Genomic DNA, 2,969 nt, shown 5'->3' on the forward strand with positions numbered 1-2,969 from the left:
AGTTCAAAAAAATTCCAGGAATTCCCAGATTTCCCGGTTTTTCAAAGCTCTATTTTCACCTCTTGCTGGAAAGTATTCAGAGTCCACATCTTTCAAGCAATTCCAACCATTCCGCCATCAAATCATTCCTCTAAGTTATTACAACAAAAGTTATTAGTTTTTTACCGTACAAATTCCCCGGTTTTCCCGAAATTACGGGGAATTCCGAAACACTCATTCTCAATTCAAACTGTGACTATGTCAACATTTTTTAACCAATTCCCAAAATTCCAACACCAGTCCATTCACATCATCTAGGACAATTGTGCCAGTATCAATATTTTAAAAAATTCCCGGTTTTCCCGAAATTCCCAAATGTCCAGGAAATTCCTATTCAAATGAATGGACGTATTCATAGTTCTGCAATGCCCTAAATTCTCAAAATTAGCGCCATTTTTAAACCCGATTCCGACCTTTTAACCATCCACACACAGTATTCTTCAGATATATTGAACGCAAAATTCCCGGTTTTCCCAGGATTTCCCAGAATCTCCTCCCCATTGACAATAAATGGGCATCTAAAGCATATCCCACATTTCTCAACTGATTTGAACCGTTCCAACATCCACACACTCCACTCACCCTGGACATTCAAGCATTCCAGTTCCACTCACGCTTATCGGTGGTCCGGCGGCTTGCTCACATTGGGCATTCACACACAACTCTTACCGGAATTGCAAATTTCCGTTATTTTTATTGTTGTTATTTTCTCTTCTTCTTCTGATGATGATGATGTTTCCTGCTCATTTTGTTTGACTTTTTATGCACGTATGTGAGACCAGCTTGGCTTTTATTGGCTACAACTTTTAATATGGAAGTCTTGATCATATTTGATGACTTGTTTGCATGAATGAGGATCCTGCTATGATATGTTGTGATACTGTACTAACTACTGTATTATGTGCCTTTCCATCATCTCTTAGCATTCCAATGCGCATTCTCAGGAAGGTACAGTTTCTACTTGTAAAATATCTACTAGTGATATTGTGAAGGTTCTTCCCCGTGACTTGAGGCAAGACTTCCTGTCCTGGCAGCTCCACCTGTTCCAGGCCAGGTGGGAGGGCCTGGCCCGCCCTGTGCAAGTCCTGCTCTCAGTTCAGAGGAGCAGGCAGGTGAAATGTGGCCCAACAGGTCTGATGGGAGCTCAGAGAGAAAGCGAGCGAGCATCTGCGTGGTTGCTGAGAGACTGACGAGCCTGTCAAGCCAGGTGGACAGTGCTGCAGCCAGACCGGGAATCGAACAATGACCCCGCTGTGTGTGAACCTGTGCGGTTATACAGCGACCCTCACCTTGCTTTAACTAGAGAGGAATTGCTTGATGGTGCCTGTGAGAGTTGGAGCACAACTCAGGAAGGAGCAGTGAGAGGAAGAGTGGGAGGAGGGTCTGCAGGGTCGGGGAAGGCGGGGAGACACCAAGTGGAGCCGTGGAGCGGACACAAGAGGAGACATGCTTCACTCCGGACATGGACGATCCTTTTCCAGCACCACAACTACAGAGAACTCTCCAGAGTCTGGCAGTGAGGTAAGAAGTACAACAGACATGCACTCTTCCTCACAACCTTCTTCTTCTTCTTCTTTTTACGCTACTCTTTATTTTGCAAACGCTACTATGTGTGTTTTGACCCCTCCCTCCACTGCTGTACTCCCATGCCTTTTGAGCATGTTCTCTTGTCAAACACAGTCCAGTATGTGTTGTATAGAATGTGTGTAACAGAAGAATATGCAGTGTAAGAGGAGCTGAATGTCCTGCAGGCAGTCAGCTTTCATGTTTATTTTAACACTGATCTGACACAACACTACTTAAACATCCAGTCAACTCAGCCTGCTTGCACAAATACTAAGTACTCTATTTGCACTTCAGCGTACTTATATTTATCTAAACATTTTTATAGTATTTATAGTATTTCTTCTATATCTTCCATATTTTTTCCTTAAATTACTATGTAATTTTATGAAATAATTATTAATGTATTTTTATCTGATTTACTTTTTATTATTTTATAATTATAACATTTTATTGTATTTATTTTTATTAAAATAAATAAAATAATTACAAAGTACAAAGACATCTTCAAAATCACTAACTTGCTTCCACATAAATAAATAAAATACGTTAATTTCACGAGGCGCCTTTCAAGGCTTTCAAGGTCGTCGTCGAGCACCTAAAAGCATTTAAAAATTACAGTCGTCCGGTGTTTATTTTTTAAAATTTTAATTGGTTCCAGACATGAATTTCTGGATTTCCGCAAAGCAGGAAACATTCATTATAAATAAAATATTTTCAAACTTGTTTACAACCTTCTAAATACATTTTTAACATCATGAGCGCCCTTTAGACATTAAATACAACACTTTGGTCACCTTTACGCTCTTTTAATTCGATATAGTAATGCTTTCTGAGGCTGAGCCAATCAGTGGCCACAATACTGAACAAAAATACTGATTGGTTTGGTTTCATCTAGTGGCCAATACTAATGTATTATGGATATTTTTTAGTTCATTTAGCCAACCTTTTACTTGAAAATGCTTAATTTAGGACCAAAAATATTGTAGAATGTGTTTTAAAAAAAATATCCCCCAAAAACTTGCCATGTGGTGAAGCCACAACATTTGAAGCGCGATGTGGCGAGGAACGACTGTACAATCAAACCGTTAAATATGTAAGCATAATCGAAGCTTACAGCAGAGCAACAATGGAAACAAAATCTGTTCCAGGGTCAAACTGTGACCACGACAAAACCTTTATTATGTCGAAACACAAGTTTTTTTTCTTCAGTTGTCATACAAGTGTAAAAATAAGTTAACCCAAGATAGCGTCTCAACATTCTAAAATGTCATAAAAGTGAAAAAACTAAGTTATATTAGGCTGAAAAACAATAAAGCACTAATGCTTAACAGAAATGACAAATGGCATCTCATTTGGTGACATTT

At 39.1% G+C, this 2,969-nt stretch overlaps 1 protein-coding gene across 1 annotated transcript in view; it reads left to right on the forward strand.

Annotated features, from left to right (window-relative positions):
* Window positions 1–1,030: 1,030 nt before the first annotated feature.
* Window positions 1,031–2,969, forward strand: part of LOC133630027 (mucin-2-like) — a 39,088-nt gene continuing 37,149 nt past the window's right edge. The window contains exon 1 of the mRNA XM_062021249.1: window positions 1,031–1,560. Within this exon, the coding sequence (XP_061877233.1) occupies window positions 1,486–1,560 (75 nt within the window). The 5' untranslated portion in view covers window positions 1,031–1,485. The remainder of the gene's footprint in view (window positions 1,561–2,969) is intronic.

Source organism: Entelurus aequoreus, linkage group LG02 (genome assembly GCF_033978785.1).
Source record: "Entelurus aequoreus isolate RoL-2023_Sb linkage group LG02, RoL_Eaeq_v1.1, whole genome shotgun sequence".
In the NCBI taxonomy this organism is placed as follows: domain Eukaryota; kingdom Metazoa; phylum Chordata; class Actinopteri; order Syngnathiformes; family Syngnathidae; genus Entelurus; species Entelurus aequoreus.